At 38.1% G+C, this 18,833-nt stretch overlaps 1 protein-coding gene across 1 annotated transcript; it reads right to left on the bottom strand.

Annotated features, from left to right (window-relative positions):
• Positions 1-586: 586 nt before the first annotated feature.
• On the bottom strand, positions 587-17,331 carry ND-MNLL (NADH dehydrogenase (ubiquinone) MNLL subunit). The gene is made up of 3 exons (XM_081727851.1): positions 17,313-17,331; positions 4,078-4,259; positions 587-990 (listed from the first exon to the last, which is right to left on the bottom strand). Exon 3 carries the CDS (start codon positions 987-989, stop codon positions 816-818), a length of 174 nt encoding a protein of 57 aa, XP_081583977.1. The 5' UTR covers position 990; positions 4,078-4,259; positions 17,313-17,331; the 3' UTR covers positions 587-815.
• Between the last annotated feature and the right edge of the window lie 1,502 nt (positions 17,332-18,833).

The raw sequence follows: 18,833 nt of genomic DNA, 5'->3' as shown, positions 1-18,833 counted from the left end.
CTAGAGAAAGAGTCACTAGATTCTCTGAAGACGACAATAAGAGCTGCTCGATAGTAGTGTATGTTGGAGCTTTATGCTAGTGATCCGAGGGCGGAGTCGGCCTTGGAATCTTCTCAATTTCTTATTTATTAAATTTATACTGATTGCTGTGTCGCTTAGGCTTCTGCTCGTAGACTACACTGCGAGCCGTTCGCTCCAGCATTTCTCTTCTTTCAAAGAACTACTTCGGTTAAGCTGGAAGTACGATAATCGTGGTTCTACTGTATTACAAATTATGATCGTTATACTGACACGAATGTTATCTGAAACCCAGAGAAAATGCATACAATAAAACTGGGGTATCCTTGTACAGTTATCCTTGTACTAGTATTGACAATTAGTCTGGAAACGCAGTCAATAACGTATGAGCGGAGTGATACACTCAATTTCATCAACGTGTTAGTGCAAAGATAAGGTGTCCACTAAATTAGAAGCCTTAGCAAATGTATTCCATCTGTGAAGTTTCCAAGAACCAGGTTTCATGACAACATTTACCAAACCAATTGTCGGGGAAAAAGTTAGGAAAGGCCTATTACGAAATTGATAATTTTACGTAAGTCTTTGATATTTTATTTTCAAAAAACTCCATCAGCACCTAGTAATAATGCTCCTCTACAATTAACAATGTGTTAACGAGCAATTACTGTAGGCCCCTACCAGACTTAAGGATTCCACAGAAGCAATAAGAATCATCATTGCAAACGAAATTTTATATATTTACAAGTCTATTGTTGTTGACACTAACAATTGATAAAACTTTTTACAACTGAAATAACTTATGGCCATGATGGAGCTTCTCCTGGTTTTAGCTGTCGTCCGTAGAGTGCACTTTTATCTCTGAATCGTACCATTCTTTCGGTCTCCTTCCTGTCCAGCCAACATCCGAATCCATATCCAATCAGAGGAATCACAATAGCAAAATATGGTTTTGACAGTCCAAACAAAGCCATTCTGGGAAGAAAAAATAAATTTATGTAAATTTAATTGCATCAGGAAATATAAATTTACAATTTAACAATCCTCCAAACCTACATGCACCTCACGGATTTAATGTTCTAAATAATGTATCATGGAAAAGAACTTGAGCCAGAATTGAAGAAGCTGTAACATTCAATTATTTGCCGCATTCAATTATTTGCCGCATTCTCACTCATAACTGACAGAATAGAGTAACAAGAACAAATTCTCTGTACAAAATCTGATCCAGATTCAAATAAGCGTAAGAAGTAGTCAATCGGCTTAGCGAAGATGCTATGGATCAGTAGTTCGAATGTATTCAAACATCATTTGTTAAAATTTTCTCCTTTTGTGATTCTAAGGTACCCGTAAAAGGAAAATTGTTATTTCGAATGCGGAGAGAGGAAAATTTTATTTTATTTGTTTTCACACATTCTTCTTTAAATCTGAATGAAAATATATATTAAAAAACAGGCCGATTGCACATATACAGTTAAAAGACTTACCGTAAATAATATACAACAATAATTTTACAGTAATATAATGCTGAAGGTATGTGCGAGCAGTCCTGGGTTCCATTCCCGGTCACTCAGTCGAAAAAACGTAAAAAAATTTTCAGGTCAGCTAATCTGAGTGAGGTTTTCCTCATTCACACCAGGCAAAAGCCGGCATGGCACCTAACATATAGGTTCCAGGGCGCCTCCTTCCTTCGTCAATCCTTTCTTCCCTTCCTTTCTTCGGATAGTGTGATCGCCGAGGGACGTCATCCCTCATACGTGACGGGCTAACATGGCCATACTATAGATTTCCTTCAAGTTCTACTGCATGCCATTAATGTTCCACTTTTGGTAAGCAAATGAAAACTACTACTTCTTAGAAGGCGCTCTGGAATCTAACTTAGAAGCTAAAACAATTTCTAAAATTATTGACGTGTATATATGTTTTATTGTAAAACTTTAAAAATGAAATGAAATTTTTAAGTTTTACGTCCCACGTTTATGCCGGCTAGGCTAAAGGAGACAGTGATGATGAGAAACGAACGAAATGGTGGAATGAAGAAAGTGGGAGGAAACCGGAGAACCCCGAGAAAACCCCCGCACACGGTGTTTGTCCACCACAAAGTTCATTTGGCTGAGCTGGAATCGAACCAAAACTCCATGCACGCTCTACCACTGAGCCACCGCTGCCCCCTTGTAAAATTTTAAATATAAATGTCCATCCTTTATGGAAAGCTTCGAGCACAAAGCACTAGAATCAGCACCGTTAAAGCCATCGTGTGTCTATAGATATGTTGATGATACCTTTGTCATCTGGCCTTGTGGAAGAAATGCACTGCAATCGTTCCTTGAATTTCTCAACAATCAACACAGCAACATCAAGTTTACCATGGAAATAGAAACACAAGGCTGCATACCATTTCTACACATCCTCATTCGTCGCAAACCTGGTGAAAGTCTGGGCCACAGTGTTTACAGACCTACCCACACTGACCTTTATCTTAATGGAAATAGCTTTCCCATAAATCACAGCGCAATACAGTCATCAGCATGCTTGCGCTTAGAGCAAAAGCCATCCCGGACCAAGAAAGTTTCTTCAGTGAACTTGCACATCTCAAGAAGACCTTACTGCAAAATGGATACAAGGAAGATGACACTCTATTGGTCCTAAAAAGGACCTTTTCCAGTAAAAAGACCACCACAGAATCTGAAGATCGCAGTCCTGCCCTACACTGGAAACTATCTGGGAGAGATTGTCGGGCTTCTTTCGTATCCTCGCACTTTCGTCATTCAACCCTTATCATCCATCTGATCACCGTCTCAACCTCGGTGCATAATCGTAGGACGTTAAACTAAAAACAATTTTCCTACATTTCTTATACCAATTAAATATCTTTCCGTGCCTTAGTTTTGACAATGCTGACAGCAAAAATCGACTTTTGGTATAACTATTACACGATCTATAACAATTTGAAGAAGTACCTTTCGAGTTAATTGGGAAATCCATTGATAGTACGTAAAATGGAAGAAAATCTTTCTGGTTTACGTCTCACGGTTAGGCCATATAGGCAGAAGGATACAGTGATGATGAGAATGAATGAAATTGTGGAACAAAGAAAGTGGGAAGACACTCGAGAACCCCGAGAAAACTCAAGCACATGGTGTTTGTCCACCACAAACCCCACTAAGCAAAAGTTGAAATCCAACTAGGGACCCCTCGCTGAACGCTTTACTACTGACCCACCGCATGTAGTTTGTAGATGGCCAACTAATTTTATATCATGATTTGTGTTTTAAATACTATTAGTTAAGGACAAACGAGCGACAAAGAGAGTCGTAGGAACTCTCGAAATTATATCACCAGGATAAATGCATTGTCACCGTAAGGTTAGTTATATCTCTTAATTACGAAAAATTTGACCGACTGTTACTTTATTTCATATATCCCTTACTTTTCAGGACTTGCCAGGACATGGCAATTATATATATATATATATATATATGCTAAGAATTAATATTCTCTAGGAATTGTGGTCTTCTTGCCTTCTATTAAGTATATACTAGGTGAACTCAAGGTTATTAACAGTAACAGAACCGATAGACGCAAATAAATTCTAATGCGTTTCACTTCCCGAATCGATTTTCACCAAATCGAGTGCTGAATCGAAAAAGTTGTTTTGATAAAAACTGTTTTAATTCTGGAAGAGAAACCGATATTAAGGTAAAACCAAAAAAAAAAAAAAAAAAAAAAAAAAAAGGTTTCGTAACAAAACCTCTGTAGGTGGTTACCTCGAGTTATAACTTTACAGTTCATCCCAGAACAAATGTAGCTTAAAACGTTTACGTTCCGGGACAGGAACCCAAAATATTTTCGGTTCCGTTACATTAAAACTCATGATAAGTTACATACGTCTGTACAGACCCACTGTTTTCAAAACACGATTCCACTTACGTTACAGTTTGTATTTCTTGAGAAAGTACATCAAGGATTTTTTTTTTCTAATGTTACCTTCGTCGAAATTCTTTCTATTATACAATACCCTAAGTCTAAATACATGCATATGAGTACACACTACAACCTCACCTTCACAAAGAACACAAAAATTTACAAATCTTCTCTTCGTGTTGCAGCTGCAGCTTTCTCAGCTTTCCACTTTTGAGTATGTGAGTAATCTGCGTAGATTGATAACGCAACAACCGTTGGGAAGAATATTGACACTCGGTACCTTCTCCACAAATACCCAAGACTACTTACTGCCATCAACACTGCAAAAAAAGAAAATAGTGTGTATAATAATAATTCGGTGCAGGAGAACTTTACGGATTAAAATTTGATAAGCAACCAATACTAAATTTTATAAACCAAAATCTCACCTTAGTTTGCGCTCGAAACACGAGCAAATCGAACACAAGCGATGTTTTGAAGGGGACCCGTCTTCCGCTATCAATGTTTACAACATTGATGAATTATTGCAAGGCATAATGTAGATAATACGCTGATAGTCTAATACAACCAAATTAGGTTAGGTTGTGGTGTTATTTATTACTTAATCTTTCCCATGACTTTTTTTTTTAATCTCTGAACCAATTGCAATCCTATTTGAGAATGTTTATTGATGATTTATACTGGAATTCTGATATTGATTTCAATGACTAAGTAAATATTCCTTGACTCGCAAAATTATCGTTTATGGTGAAGATCATAAATACTGTCACAAGTTTGAATGTGAATAACACAGAGAGTATTAACACTAAGGCAATTTATTTTGGTCATCATTTACATTGATACGTTGTACACCTGATGCACGAATCATTTTTCGAAATGTCCTCCCTTGGCCTTGATTCATGCACGAAGTCTGTCCGGCCACTCGTCAACGGCATTACGCACCACGTTCATGGGAAAATTGTTCACTGCTCGGGTCAAGGGTTGTTTCAGACTGTCGACAGACGGATGCCGTTTATGGAAGACCTTTGCCTGAAGGACTGCCCAAAGTTTGTAGTCCAACGAGATAAGGTCCGCGCTGCTAGAAGGCCAATCAGCGGTCGAGTTGAGTTGATTTTGAGTTTAACGTCCCGTTCAGCAGCGAGGCTATATGAGACGTGGATCTACTAATTAACGTGGAATCCGAACCACATGAGCTCCACAATCAGCGGTAGAAATGAAGTCGGGGACGTTCCGTGCCAGCCAGTTCTGGGTTGTTTTCGCTTTGTGGCCTGGAGCGGAATCCTGCTGGAAGGTCCACCTTTCTCCAGGGAACATGGTAGCAGACAGTAGTTTCACTATAGGTGTTAGCACTGTGTCCTGGTACACCTGGGCAGATGTTTTAACACCTTGTTCGCAAAAATGCAGCTGGGTTGTGCCTAAGTAGCTCACTCTCCACCAAACCATCACTGAGGCAGGATGATGTGCCCTTTGAACCCTTGGAGCTGCCTCAGCAGATGACGTGGCATACACATGGTCATTTTGGGCGTTGTAGGCCTGCTCAATTGTGAACACCTTTTCGTCAGTGAACAGAATCTTTCTGTGCAGATTGTTGGCGTAACGTATTGTGTGGTTAGGGTTCGACATCTGGTGGGAGCTCATGTAGTTCAGATTCAACACTACGCTGTAAGGGGCTCGTACAATCTCGATGCTAAAAGGGATGGTAAACCACAGCCAATCTTTGGCAGAAATCTCACCTTTTTAAAATTCTGTAGGATTTTTAAACTCTTTCACAATTAGAAGAAATTCTTTTTTTCTTAAGCCTGATACGATAGGAGATACAGCATTTTAACAAGGTTTCACTCATTATTGAACCTACGAGTTTACATATTATACATTCATTCAAAGTATCTCACGTCTTTATATAAGTGTACAGTAATAATGTAAGTTTGTGAGGAAGTTATATGAGAAAGATTACTACAGTACACATCCTAGAGGACGGAAAATAGGGAAATCAAGCGTAACAACTAGGAAATCTATCTCTCCAAAAATACTTCATTAAAAATAAACAACATTGTCATTCACAGAAGATTTTCAACTATCAATATCGTGTACATTAAAAAAAAAAAAAAACTATTGCTAGTGTTATCGAATTACCTGCTGAGATTACTGCAACTTTTAAAAGAAATAAAATTTAAAAAGCAATAAAAAAGATTTTATAATAATTATTTTTTAAAAGCTTTTTATGGAACAACTTTTGTAAAGATATATACACTTTTCTATATGCAGTATCCTTCTGGTCATTTTTAAGTCTTCCAGAGGAAAGAGTTTGTGTTGCCCGAGGGTTGCAGGTCTTGTTGATAACAGGTCAGAATATAGATTGGCATGTACAAGTGAAATATCTGTGTAATGAAGTTATAGGTACCCAGGTCTGAAAAGTGGTAGAACTGGCTCCCTACCCCAATTCTACTAAGCACATAGCCTTGGCGACTGCCTTCGAGTAAATACTCATGCTAGGAAAGGGATTATGTAGGATATTTTACTTTGAGTGTCCTATTGTATAGTAATATATTTTCAATATCATTATAAGGTTGATTTTTAAATTTTGTAACATGACTTTTGTAACTCTCCTTTGTTATTGTTGATTTTAAAACAAAATTTAATTTTATAATACTCTCAATATAATACAGATAACAGAATGTACAGTATATTCGTAAAGATTTATATTTGTTTAATGTGTAAATACGGTTTGACACTTGAAATGAGATTTGTTGGTGTTTGAATGAGTTTTATTTTGTTATGGTTCGTTAGATGTATGTTTTATAAACACGGAAAGGAACTCAGTACGATAAAAGATTGAATCGTTACTATACATATATAATTATTTTACTACAAACAATTTTTATAGTTACCTCAATTCGTACCAATGAATATTGGCAGAGTATTAAGTATAGGATTTACGCATGTTTATTTTAGCGAATGAAGATAGGAAATTGTTTCATGCTTTAAGATAACAAAATATTAATAATTACCTCCCATAACTAAAGCTTTTCGATTAGTTATATTTCTATAAGAATTTATTTGATGTATATTTTGTAAACAAATAAAATGTTATTCTAAAAATCAAGGCAGTTTAGTTTTCAATATTCATTTTCACATGTATATTATAGCCCGAAGTCGTAAAGTTATACTTTCCGCGAATTCGAAATAAATGTTTAAAAGATACAGCTGCCATCAACTCAAAATCAAACTTAATATCACTTTAAATTTATAACTCTACTAGTATTCCTGAGGGGTCAGCACACTTGCCTCATCACTTCATGTTACCTTATATAAATAATGTGCATACTTTCGAGCTGACTTCGGTTTTTTAGACTACTTAAAAATGGCATAAATACACTCACTGTAGTAATGTGCCCTTACTTCGCTTTGAAAAATTGCAGGTACAATCTTCGTGTTTCAGTGAATAAGAGTGAGAGTATATATATATTACTAAGTAAATATTCCTTGACTCGCAAAATTATCGTTTATGGTGAAGATCATAAATACTGTCACAAGTTTGAATGTGAATAACACAGAGAGTATTAACACTAAGGCAATTTATTTTGGTCATCATTTACATTGATACGTTGTACACCTGATGCACGAATCATTTTTCGAAATGTCCTCCCTTGGCCTTGATTCATGCACGAAGTCTGTCCGGCCACTCGTCAACGGCATTACGCACCACGTTCATGGGAAAATTGTTCACTGCTCGGGTCAAGGGTTGTTTCAGACTGTCGACAGACGGATGCCGTTTATGGAAGACCTTTGCCTGAAGGACTGCCCAAAGTTTGTAGTCCAACGAGATAAGGTCCGCGCTGCTAGAAGGCCAATCAGCGGTCGAGTTGAGTTGATTTTGAGTTTAACGTCCCGTTCAGCAGCGAGGCTATATGAGACGTGGATCTACTAATTAACGTGGAATCCGAACCACATGAGCTCCACAATCAGCGGTAGAAATGAAGTCGGGGACGTTCCGTGCCAGCCAGTTCTGGGTTGTTTTCGCTTTGTGGCCTGGAGCGGAATCCTGCTGGAAGGTCCACCTTTCTCCAGGGAACATGGTAGCAGACAGTAGTTTCACTATAGGTGTTAGCACTGTGTCCTGGTACACCTGGGCAGATGTTTTAACACCTTGTTCGCAAAAATGCAGCTGGGTTGTGCCTAAGTAGCTCACTCTCCACCAAACCATCACTGAGGCAGGATGATGTGCCCTTTGAACCCTTGGAGCTGCCTCAGCAGATGACGTGGCATACACATGGTCATTTTGGGCGTTGTAGGCCTGCTCAATTGTGAACACCTTTTCGTCAGTGAACAGAATCTTTCTGTGCAGATTGTTGGCGTAACGTATTGTGTGGTTAGGGTTCGACATCTGGTGGGAGCTCATGTAGTTCAGATTCAACACTACGCTGTAAGGGGCTCGTACAATCTCGATGCTAAAAGGGATGGTAAACCACAGCCAATCTTTGGCAGAAATCTCACCTTTTTAAAATTCTGTAGGATTTTTAAACTCTTTCACAATTAGAAGAAATTCTTTTTTTCTTAAGCCTGATACGATAGGAGATACAGCATTTTAACAAGGTTTCACTCATTATTGAACCTACGAGTTTACATATTATACATTCATTCAAAGTATCTCACGTCTTTATATAAGTGTACAGTAATAATGTAAGTTTGTGAGGAAGTTATATGAGAAAGATTACTACAGTACACATCCTAGAGGACGGAAAATAGGGAAATCAAGCGTAACAACTAGGAAATCTATCTCTCCAAAAATACTTCATTAAAAATAAACAACATTGTCATTCACAGAAGATTTTCAACTATCAATATCGTGTACATTAAAAAAAAAAAAAAACTATTGCTAGTGTTATCGAATTACCTGCTGAGATTACTGCAACTTTTAAAAGAAATAAAATTTAAAAAGCAATAAAAAAGATTTTATAATAATTATTTTTTAAAAGCTTTTTATGGAACAACTTTTGTAAAGATATATACACTTTTCTATATGCAGTATCCTTCTGGTCATTTTTAAGTCTTCCAGAGGAAAGAGTTTGTGTTGCCCGAGGGTTGCAGGTCTTGTTGATAACAGGTCAGAATATAGATTGGCATGTACAAGTGAAATATCTGTGTAATGAAGTTATAGGTACCCAGGTCTGAAAAGTGGTAGAACTGGCTCCCTACCCCAATTCTACTAAGCACATAGCCTTGGCGACTGCCTTCGAGTAAATACTCATGCTAGGAAAGGGATTATGTAGGATATTTTACTTTGAGTGTCCTATTGTATAGTAATATATTTTCAATATCATTATAAGGTTGATTTTTAAATTTTGTAACATGACTTTTGTAACTCTCCTTTGTTATTGTTGATTTTAAAACAAAATTTAATTTTATAATACTCTCAATATAATACAGATAACAGAATGTACAGTATATTCGTAAAGATTTATATTTGTTTAATGTGTAAATACGGTTTGACACTTGAAATGAGATTTGTTGGTGTTTGAATGAGTTTTATTTTGTTATGGTTCGTTAGATGTATGTTTTATAAACACGGAAAGGAACTCAGTACGATAAAAGATTGAATCGTTACTATACATATATAATTATTTTACTACAAACAATTTTTATAGTTACCTCAATTCGTACCAATGAATATTGGCAGAGTATTAAGTATAGGATTTACGCATGTTTATTTTAGCGAATGAAGATAGGAAATTGTTTCATGCTTTAAGATAACAAAATATTAATAATTACCTCCCATAACTAAAGCTTTTCGATTAGTTATATTTCTATAAGAATTTATTTGATGTATATTTTGTAAACAAATAAAATGTTATTCTAAAAATCAAGGCAGTTTAGTTTTCAATATTCATTTTCACATGTATATTATAGCCCGAAGTCGTAAAGTTATACTTTCCGCGAATTCGAAATAAATGTTTAAAAGATACAGCTGCCATCAACTCAAAATCAAACTTAATATCACTTTAAATTTATAACTCTACTAGTATTCCTGAGGGGTCAGCACACTTGCCTCATCACTTCATGTTACCTTATATAAATAATGTGCATACTTTCGAGCTGACTTCGGTTTTTTAGACTACTTAAAAATGGCATAAATACACTCACTGTAGTAATGTGCCCTTACTTCGCTTTGAAAAATTGCAGGTACAATCTTCGTGTTTCAGTGAATAAGAGTGAGAGTATATATATATTACTAAGTAAATATTCCTTGACTCGCAAAATTATCGTTTATGGTGAAGATCATAAATACTGTCACAAGTTTGAATGTGAATAACACAGAGAGTATTAACACTAAGGCAATTTATTTTGGTCATCATTTACATTGATACGTTGTACACCTGATGCACGAATCATTTTTCGAAATGTCCTCCCTTGGCCTTGATTCATGCACGAAGTCTGTCCGGCCACTCGTCAACGGCATTACGCACCACGTTCATGGGAAAATTGTTCACTGCTCGGGTCAAGGGTTGTTTCAGACTGTCGACAGACGGATGCCGTTTATGGAAGACCTTTGCCTGAAGGACTGCCCAAAGTTTGTAGTCCAACGAGATAAGGTCCGCGCTGCTAGAAGGCCAATCAGCGGTCGAGTTGAGTTGATTTTGAGTTTAACGTCCCGTTCAGCAGCGAGGCTACATGAGACGTGGATCTACTAATTAACGTGGAATCCGAACCACATGAGCTCCACAATCAGCGGTAGAAATGAAGTCGGGGACGTTCCGTGCCAGCCAGTTCTGGGTTGTTTTCGCTTTGTGGCCTGGAGCGGAATCCTGCTGGAAGGTCCACCTTTCTCCAGGGAACATGGTAGCAGACAGTAGTTTCACTATAGGTGTTAGCACTGTGTCCTGGTACACCTGGGCAGATGTTTTAACACCTTGTTCGCAAAAATGCAGCTGGGTTGTGCCTAAGTAGCTCACTCTCCACCAAACCATCACTGAGGCAGGATGATGTGCCCTTTGAACCCTTGGAGCTGCCTCAGCAGATGACGTGGCATACACATGGTCATTTTGGGCGTTGTAGGCCTGCTCAATTGTGAACACCTTTTCGTCAGTGAATAGAATCTTTCTGTGCAGATTGTTGGCGTAACGACGCAACAGTCTTTATGCTTTAAGGACCCTATGCTACATTAATGTTTGGGTCAGAAAGTGGCCATTCCGCCTCTTATATGCCCGTACATGTAGGTCACTCCTGAGCACACGAGACATGGAATTTCTGCTTATGTTCATGTAGGCAGCCATCACACTTTGTGTTTGAACAGGATTTCTTCGAATTCTTGCTGCGACTGCTTTCTGGATCTGCGGAGTTCGTACCGTTCGTGGTCTGCCACTCCTTGCGCGGTCAGCTGCCGTTCCAGTCTCGGTGTATCGTTGTATGGCGCGATACACGAATCTCTTGCTGATTTGTAGGGGTTTCAGGAGGTTGAAAATCTCACCTGCTGTCTTCCCGACCTTGTGTAGTGCAATTACTGCTATACGATTTTCGTAATCGTCCCACTCCATCACAACTCAGTACAATATCAACGTATGTCATGAACAGTCAAACACACACTACATGCATCTTCCGCTTTATAGTGTAATGAAAATCTAAGAACAGAGTTTTTTAAAAAAACACATGTATATATTTTATAAAAGACATGAAAAATTTTACTCTGATGTTACAGGAGAAGAAGACTCTGAAATTGCAAATATCATTTTTGTATTGTTATTTTGTGGCAATTTAAAAATGTGAATATTAGGTGATGGGAATCTAAATGTAACAAAATAATTTTAGTCTTAGGCGATCACAAATCCTCTCGTGTCATTTAAAATCATTAAGAGAAAAAACAAAGTAATTATAGTGGACCTCAGGGTCAAGAATGATGCAATTTTTCTAATATAAAAGGTACACGAGAGAACAGTGGAGGGAAGTTCACATTAGGACTCAGAACAAAACCTTCCAACAATCGTAACTCGAAGAATGGGTGGGCGACGGAGAACTGGACTCAAATCCTGCTTAATGTAAGTTGTATTTTTCATTCACAAAACGCTGTTATTTTGGTAACCTGAGTTTTTAGTTTTGGTTTTCTGCGATAAGGTTAAACCTCAGAATTAATGGCTATCTCTTTTTATATGTAATCATTAGATTGATTTTTGTAATTACCTGTAAATATAACATTGCATTTTGGCAAAGGGAAAAATAGAAACACTTGCTTTTGTTTTGAATACCATCCAATGACTTATTAAGTTAATGACAAGTGGAAACACTCATCCTCTGAATAAAACATAACCGCTATATTACCGCTTTATTTAAACAATACACAGATGGCAGAACTGTTACTCCGGATGCCTACAGCGCTACTCCAAACTTTGTGACAGTATTTATTATAATACAGAATATATATAATAAATACTGTATATATAATAAATAATATATATACGAGGGATGATCAGAAAGCAAGGCTATAAAACGTGCCGTGAAACGTGCATATATCATATCATGGAAGCAATACGATCAAGAAGTAGTACATACATTATAGTAGATTTCAGATGATAAGCGGCATGGCCTTGAGTTCGCTTCACGCGGCGTCCAATTGGCTTTGAGCGGTGTTGACAATTCGCGGCAAGCAGTTCTGCACGCTGACTTCTCGCGCTACTGCGAATCTTGACAATAGCAGAGGCGCTTATTAGAAATATTGTATTAGCACATTAACTGCTCACTTTACGAAGTAGAGAAAAGAATTACTAACACATACGTGAAAACTACATCTTTTTATGACAACTGGTTGTCATGATACACGCTTTGAAAGGTTTCCATATAAAACAATTAGTAAAACGAGCGTTGAGTCCCGTCTAATTTCCAGTGGATTTTTCTTCGATTTGGAAATGGAACTCAACTTTTATTAAAGGATAATCAGGGGTGTAACCAACAGGTTGTTCTAGGGGAACATTACTTTCAGGGGGAGGAAAGCTTTTCACACATTAAAAACAGAACAAATGACCTCTTTCAGAATATGAAAGCATTTTAACTCACCATGTATACTATACACTTATTATGTTTTCTCGATGCTACCTTAACAAAAGACGGATCTTGACAGTACTGAAGTTGAAACCCGGATTGTAAGAGATAAATCAATAAGCTATTTATAAGAAAACAAATGCTGTTTCTAGCAGTCTGTTTATCCGACTTTGTGTTTATGTAGGTTAAAATACTAAAGGGAAAAAAACTCGAAAAAATATCAACTCAGATATTATTATGCAATAATATAGTAGTGAGATCACACGGTGAGCGTCCAGTTAGGAAAATGAGAATATAAAGCATACAATTAATGTTAGTTGTATTAATTAGGCAAGGGCGCCGATCCTGGGGGGACTGAGGGAGCCAGGGCCCTCATTTTATTTGTAAATGTGCAATATTAGGCATAATTTGAATGCAATTTGTCTTAAAATCATCATATATGCTTTCTGCATCTGAATGCACCCCCCCCCCCAATTTACAGAGAAATCAGCGTCCTTGTAATTAGGTACAGAAACTGTATTGATGATGTTTTCTTTTTTCTTTTTTTTAAATCGTATTTTATTATAAACGTTCCTAATTTGCATTAACTATTAGATAAGTTTGCTAAACATATACCAGATGAACCTCATTTCGGGGCTGGAAATAGTTTGGAAAGTCAAGGCCCTCTTTTCTCCCGTTTCTACACCCTTGAGAATAGTAAGCGATCGAATTAAATAACAAGCCTCTGCAATTTGATTCATATATATATATTCGATTCCCGGCGGGAGCTCATGTGGAAGAACAGAAGGTATGGGACATACGTAATATTGTTTTGAAATTGCCTTCATGCAAGATTCTTCCTTATTCGACAGAAGAAACGCAGTATGATTTTTTTCTTCGTTTCAATACCTTACGTATGTGTGGCCAATTACGTACTCCTTCTTTACTTCTCTAGCAGGGATGCAAAAGCACCAGGCGTCTGAGTGGTGTCATAAATTATTGTAACCCAAAACAAACTCGACCATATCGTGTTGCTTACGAATCAGATGGATTGTTGTTGTGAGACCTACATCAAGTACAAGAGTATGTTATTATAGGAACAGACATGGAAGCAAAGGAGCTGATTGTGTGTGTAGGAACGCATCTTCTCTTCTAGCATAAACAGAATTCATCAGTGTCTGGGTTGCTTTCTTTCGTGGTAGTTCATTTGTTTTCCAAAATTATAGTTGACAATATCTTTAAGGAAACCCAGTACAAATGCGGAATTTTCTTTTTTTTTTTAAAAAAAAAAAAAAAAAAAGCTACGAAGTGAAGCTCGAAGAATTATTTTTTGTGTTTACAACTTTTGGAACTCATAATAAAAAATTTACAAGAGTCAGATTCAGACAATGGCGAAATATTAATTGACATAGACGATAGTGAAAGTAGTGTTGAAGACGAACGTTTAGCAGTTCCACTGGAATAAGTTAATAGGTATGTTATTCAGGTATGTTGCTATATATACTTCTAGGATATACAGCCAAAATCTTTGAGTTTGCTGAAATAGTATATTTACATTGTGAATAATGTTGCCAATGTATGTGTCATAATCTCAACTAGAGGAAGAGCGAGAAGGGAAAGGGGAGTCCGAAATCCGGCAACACCGCGCGGAATATCGCACAGCATTGGCTACTGCCCGTGATGCTTTACATCTGAAAAACACAATAGGTTATTTTTGGGAACAGTCTCCATATCTGCAAACTCCTGGTAAAAATACTGTCGTCGAGTGTTCAGCCACGTTGTCACGAAGTGTTTCACCTCCTCGTCTGAAGCGAAGCGACGGCTTTCTAGGTGCTCCTTCAAATGTAGAAGTACAATAACGTAATCCTTTTATCTTGAATCAGCTCATCCACGCGAGTTGTGTTTAAATCTGTTGATGCCGTGCTGCGTGGCCAATGAGATCCCCGTCGGCGACGTTTTCTCTACCAGCTGCAAACTTTCGACACCATTCTGCGACATGCTGACGAGACATTACAGTCTCTCCGTAAATCTCTACCAGCTGCCCGTGAATTTCAGCCGCGGTTACATGTTTCGCCTAAAGAAATAACTCGAATAACTGAGCGGACTTTTTCGCGAGACCAGTTTTCCAAGCAAGTCGCTATTTGTGTTTACCTACAAGTAGCACCGTAGGTAGCAGGTGACTGAAACTCTGCCCAGTTGGAACCCTAGGTATTAAAATTAAAATTACCGCTCATTCCTCTGCAACAGTCGAAACTCTAGAAATATCGGTCTTGTAATCTTAGTTTCTGGTCCTTCCACGCAAGGGCGCCGATTCTTCCCGCCCCCCTCCCCCTGCTTTGACTCGGTTAGAAAGCATTTGTGTTTATAACTGATCACCTAGAACAAGTTGTTTTGTGTTTTTAAGTTAATTCGTGTTTTATACACTGCACTTTTTATGCTATATATACACATACTGAACCTATACTATGACCTTCTAAAGTAAAATTGCATCTATTAATTCACTCCTTCCTTAAGACACGCTTTCTAATGGGGCGTTTACACTTAGTCGATTTAGTCGCACGACTAAATCGACTCGCTGCATTTGCCACTAAATCGAAGCAACTAGGCCGAATCAGATTGATGGATGCGTTCAATTATTTCAACCACAGAAAATAGAACGTCTTTTAATTCAGTTGCCAGTCGATTAGTCGCTTTCGATCAACAAGCGATTAAGTTGAAGTCCCGTTTACACGGTCGATTAAGTTGAAAGTGACGTCAATTCAACTGAATCGAACGCAAATCGACTAAGTGTAAACGCCCCATAAGGCAGTAAGGGTGCACTTCCTGATAAGCGAAGTTCATATTTCATGAATGTATCCCCTTATATGGCAATCTTTTTCACAAGATACGTTCCCGTATGCGTTTTAGAATTTTTATATCCCAGGGACATGTATTTGATAGGAAGCTCCGCCCCATCCCCTCTCGAAAAGTTTATTTACATAACAGTAGTAGGGTTTCGTTCTAGTGGTGGCTGAAAACACAAAAATATAACGATTTATTGATTTTGTTATTTCTGAATAGTGTGTAGTTTGCAACACTTAACAGCTGGAAGGTACTAATTTTCCGCAGTGAAATAACATAGATGAATATGTATTTGGTGGAGAGCACAGAAAGCATGAAAATAAAAAATATTTGTCGTTAACACTTAAAAGTGAAATATGGAAATAAAGTAGGAGTAATTCTAGATAAGGTAGGTATATTAAAATAACAACAGATAAATATTAATACAACAGTAAAACATTCTTGTGGGTAAAATCTGGGACCGCAATCTGCGGACGATTAGCCCAAATCTTCTGAGAGCAGCTGTAATGCTTGTTAATATCACTTCAGTAACAGAAACACACAATACTTTCGTGGAATTTGTTTCATTTTCCTTGACTCGGCAATTCAAGGATGCCATCACAAGTAATTTTAGAAAAAATAAAATTCTTTTACGATTTGCACATTAAGTACGATATCCGGATGTACGGCATGAAAACTACAGTGCAAAAAACAACCAAGATGTGCCACTAAAACATGAATACTATCCACCCTACTCAGCGCAGGGCGAAGCTGCTCGGCCCGCGCGATAGCACGGGGTCGCTTCCGAAGGGAGCAGGCGGGTTAGCGACGGACGGTATACACGTAAAACAGGGTAGTGAAAACAAATGGGTTTGGCAATGCTACGAGCTTTAATAGCACTTATTGTTTCACACTAGTACCGGTACAGCTTCTCTACACTATGCAGAAATACACCCCCGATGGATAAAGGAAATAAAATTTTTGCTTAACGTCCCAGGATTACGCCCGTTAAGCTACAGAAGACGATGATTAAAGCAAGTGAATGATTATTGAAGAATTTAGAAATGAGGAAGTGGGAGGAAACGGAGGTACCCGAGAAAATCCACGGACACGATGTTGGTTACCACAAACTTACTTGACAGAGCATCGAACCAGGGACCCCACGTACCACAGTAAGCGCTCTACCACTGAGTCACCGTGCCCTAGTACACCACTGATGGAAAATAGGGTAAATGTTTAGCAGAAGAGGTCCAAAAGTATGTATTAAAAAAAAATACAAAATTTACGGGAGAAGTGGAAGAAGTAAGTACTTAGACCTAACATAATCTAAAATAACCTAACCTGAGCTAATCCAAATTTACCTATTAATAGAAATTAGCGAAATTCTATCATTTTTCGAAAATTATGCTACACTAATACAATCTAACAAACTAACCGAAACTTAACATAAACTAGCCTAATATGAACGCAAACCCCGATTTTTTTTTTTTTTTTTTTTTTTTAAGAAAAAGTAGTCTGACCCCTTTTATGCAAACAACTGAATTTACCCGTAAATTTTCCAAAATGTGGTGTGCCATAACTAAACAAGTACATACATAAATACACAATTACGATATTTGGTCCCATAAGAAAAAAACTGAATCCCAGAACGGAAGTGTGCATGAAACATATATTCTTCTTCTTATAACCTCTGATGAGGTGGAGATAAATATGAGACGCAGACTATAGTCAAAATTTAACCTAGATACTTATATTCTTAAGCTATTACAGTAATTATAACTTATAACAACCAAATACCTACCAACTCCATATCCAGCATACCATACAACATTTCTGCTAAAACGAAATTCTTCTTCTTCTTCTTATACTATCCAAAATATTTTTTAAAAAGTCGCATCCCCTTAAGGAAACTCGACAATTGCACCAGAAATTATTATAAGATCGGTATAATAATAATAATAATAAAGAAATTGTTCTACAAAACAACGTTAACACGACAGGAGTCGTATCCAAAATGCCGCGGCATTCTTCAATCAAAATTAGCCCGTGTTAAATGATAATGTTATAAAGCAATAATAATCTTATAAAGAATCTAAAGATATGAGACAAAACTAGAGACGGCCACAAAGTTCCGGTTCCGGCGGAACCGGTTCTCGGAGATCCGGTTTTCAGAACCGGTTCCGGACCTGGATCCGAAAACCCGGTTCCAGAACCGGATCTTAGGAACCGGTTCCAGACCCGGATTCGAAAACCCGGTTCCAGAACCGGATCTTAAGAACCGGTTCTAGATCTGGATCTGAAAACCCGGTTCCAGAACCGGATCTTAAGAACCGGTTCCATATCTGGATCTGAAAACCCGGTTCCAGAACCGGATCTTAGGAACCGGTTCCAGACCTGGATCTGAAAGTCCCCAAAGACCCGTAAAGGAAGCACAAAGTTCACCTTCAAAAATAATGCAAAGAGGACCATGCACTTGTGCCTTCCCCGCCCAGATCCGCTTGTGACCCCAGAAAAAAATTTTGGTCCACCAGTGGCTGTTTAATCAAATGAGTTGGCCAGTTTGCCTGTTTAGCCAATGAGTTTGCCAGTTACCCACTTTATTTAGCCAAATGATACAAGCTGCCGGCGCCTGCCTGTCGCTTCCACCATTCCATATAGCATAATGTTCACAGCTTGCCAGCAGCTCGCGTTTAGCGTAGGGATGGTAACAAAGTTTCGGTTCCCGGCGGGAGCTCATGTGGTTCGGATTCCACTTTAATCAGTAGGTCCACGTCTCATATAGCCTCGTTGCTGAAAGGGACACTAAACTAAAATCAACTCAACTCAAAGTTTCAGTTCCAGCGGAACCGGTTCCGCGAGGAACCGGTTCTGTTTTCAGAACCGGTTCCAGACCTGGATCCGAAGAACCGGTTCTAGACCTGGATCCAAAGAACCGGTTCTAGACCTGGATCCAAAGAACCGGTTCTAGACCTGGATCCAAAGAACCGGTTCTAGACCTGGATCCGAAAAACCGGTTCCGGAACCGGATCTTTTCAGACCCGAAAACCGGTTCCACCAGGAACCGGTTC

Source organism: Thermobia domestica, chromosome 10, assembly GCF_964235325.1.
Source record: "Thermobia domestica chromosome 10, izTheDome1.hap1.1, whole genome shotgun sequence".
In the NCBI taxonomy this organism is placed as follows: Eukaryota; Metazoa; Arthropoda; class Insecta; order Zygentoma; family Lepismatidae; genus Thermobia; species Thermobia domestica.
The sequence above is the reverse complement of the archived record's forward strand: the minus strand, read 5'-3'. Positions and strand labels throughout refer to the sequence as shown.

What these genes read in the sequence shown, in the direction of transcription:
- ND-MNLL (XM_081727851.1), bottom strand. Translation starts at nt 989, where the DNA reads ATGGCTTTGTTTGGACTGTCAAAACCATATTTTGCTATTGTGATTCCT.